Source organism: Neopelma chrysocephalum, unplaced genomic scaffold (assembly GCF_003984885.1).
Source record: "Neopelma chrysocephalum unplaced genomic scaffold, ASM398488v2 Primary Assembly neopelma1_180216, whole genome shotgun sequence".
In the NCBI taxonomy this organism is placed as follows: domain Eukaryota; kingdom Metazoa; phylum Chordata; class Aves; order Passeriformes; family Pipridae; genus Neopelma; species Neopelma chrysocephalum.
Window position 1 is genome coordinate 1 of NW_020937609.1, and position 772 is coordinate 772.

At 64.4% G+C, this 772-nt stretch overlaps 1 protein-coding gene across 1 annotated transcript; it reads right to left on the reverse strand.

Annotated features, from left to right (window-relative positions):
- Positions 1-241: 241 nt before the first annotated feature.
- Positions 242-620, reverse strand: LOC113962459 (fibrillin-2-like; the record flags this gene model as incomplete). Its single annotated transcript, XM_027673212.1, has 2 exons — positions 242-367; positions 495-620. Coding segments are annotated over 2 exons (252 nt in total), but the record flags the coding sequence as incomplete, so codon positions are not given.
- Between the last annotated feature and the right edge of the window lie 152 nt (positions 621-772).

A 772-nucleotide genomic window follows, 5' to 3' on the forward strand; every position in this document is an offset into this window, starting at 1 on the left:
CCTGGGAATGGGTCCTGCCAGCCTTTGGAATGGCAGCCCTGGGAATGGGTTCTACCAGTCCTGGGAAGGGCCCTGCCAGGCCCTGGCAGTGGGTCCCACTGGTGACTCCCAGCCCTTGTGCTGCCCTCCCTCAACCCCCAACCCAGCGTCAGGCCCGGGTGCAGGCCAGGCAGTGCCCCCCCATCCCCATACGGCCCAGTATGGCCCAGTATGGCCCAGTATGGCCCAGCCCCCGCCGTACCCATGCAGTTGTTCCCTCCGTTGACCTGCATGTACTCGGGGGGGCACACGCAGGTGTAGTTGCCCAGGGTGTTGTAGCAGGTGCCAGGGCCGCAGATCCCGATGTGGGCAGAGCACTCGTCGATATCTGCCAAAAACAGGGCGAGAGGGGGGTCAAACCAGCGGGCACGGGGGGAGAGGGCACGACACGGGGTCGGGGCAGGCTGGGCACCAGCCCAGAGAATGGATTTTCCCTGATTTTGGGGCCTGGGTACCTTCGCAGATCCGCGTGTCCTCGTTGAGGTAGTACCCGAGGGGACACTCGCACTGGAAGCTGCCGAAGGTGTTGACGCAGTTGCCGCCCTGGCACAGCCCTGGCAGCTCCTGGCACTCGTCGATGTCTGGGGAGGGAGAGCAGAGGGAGGTGTTGGGTTGCCTGGCACCCCAGAGGGTCCATCCCAACACCTCCCGGAGCAGGAGAGCATCCCAGGAGAGCACATCCAAACTGTGCCCAGTTCTGGAAGGATATTGAGGTCCTGGAGCAGGTCCAGAG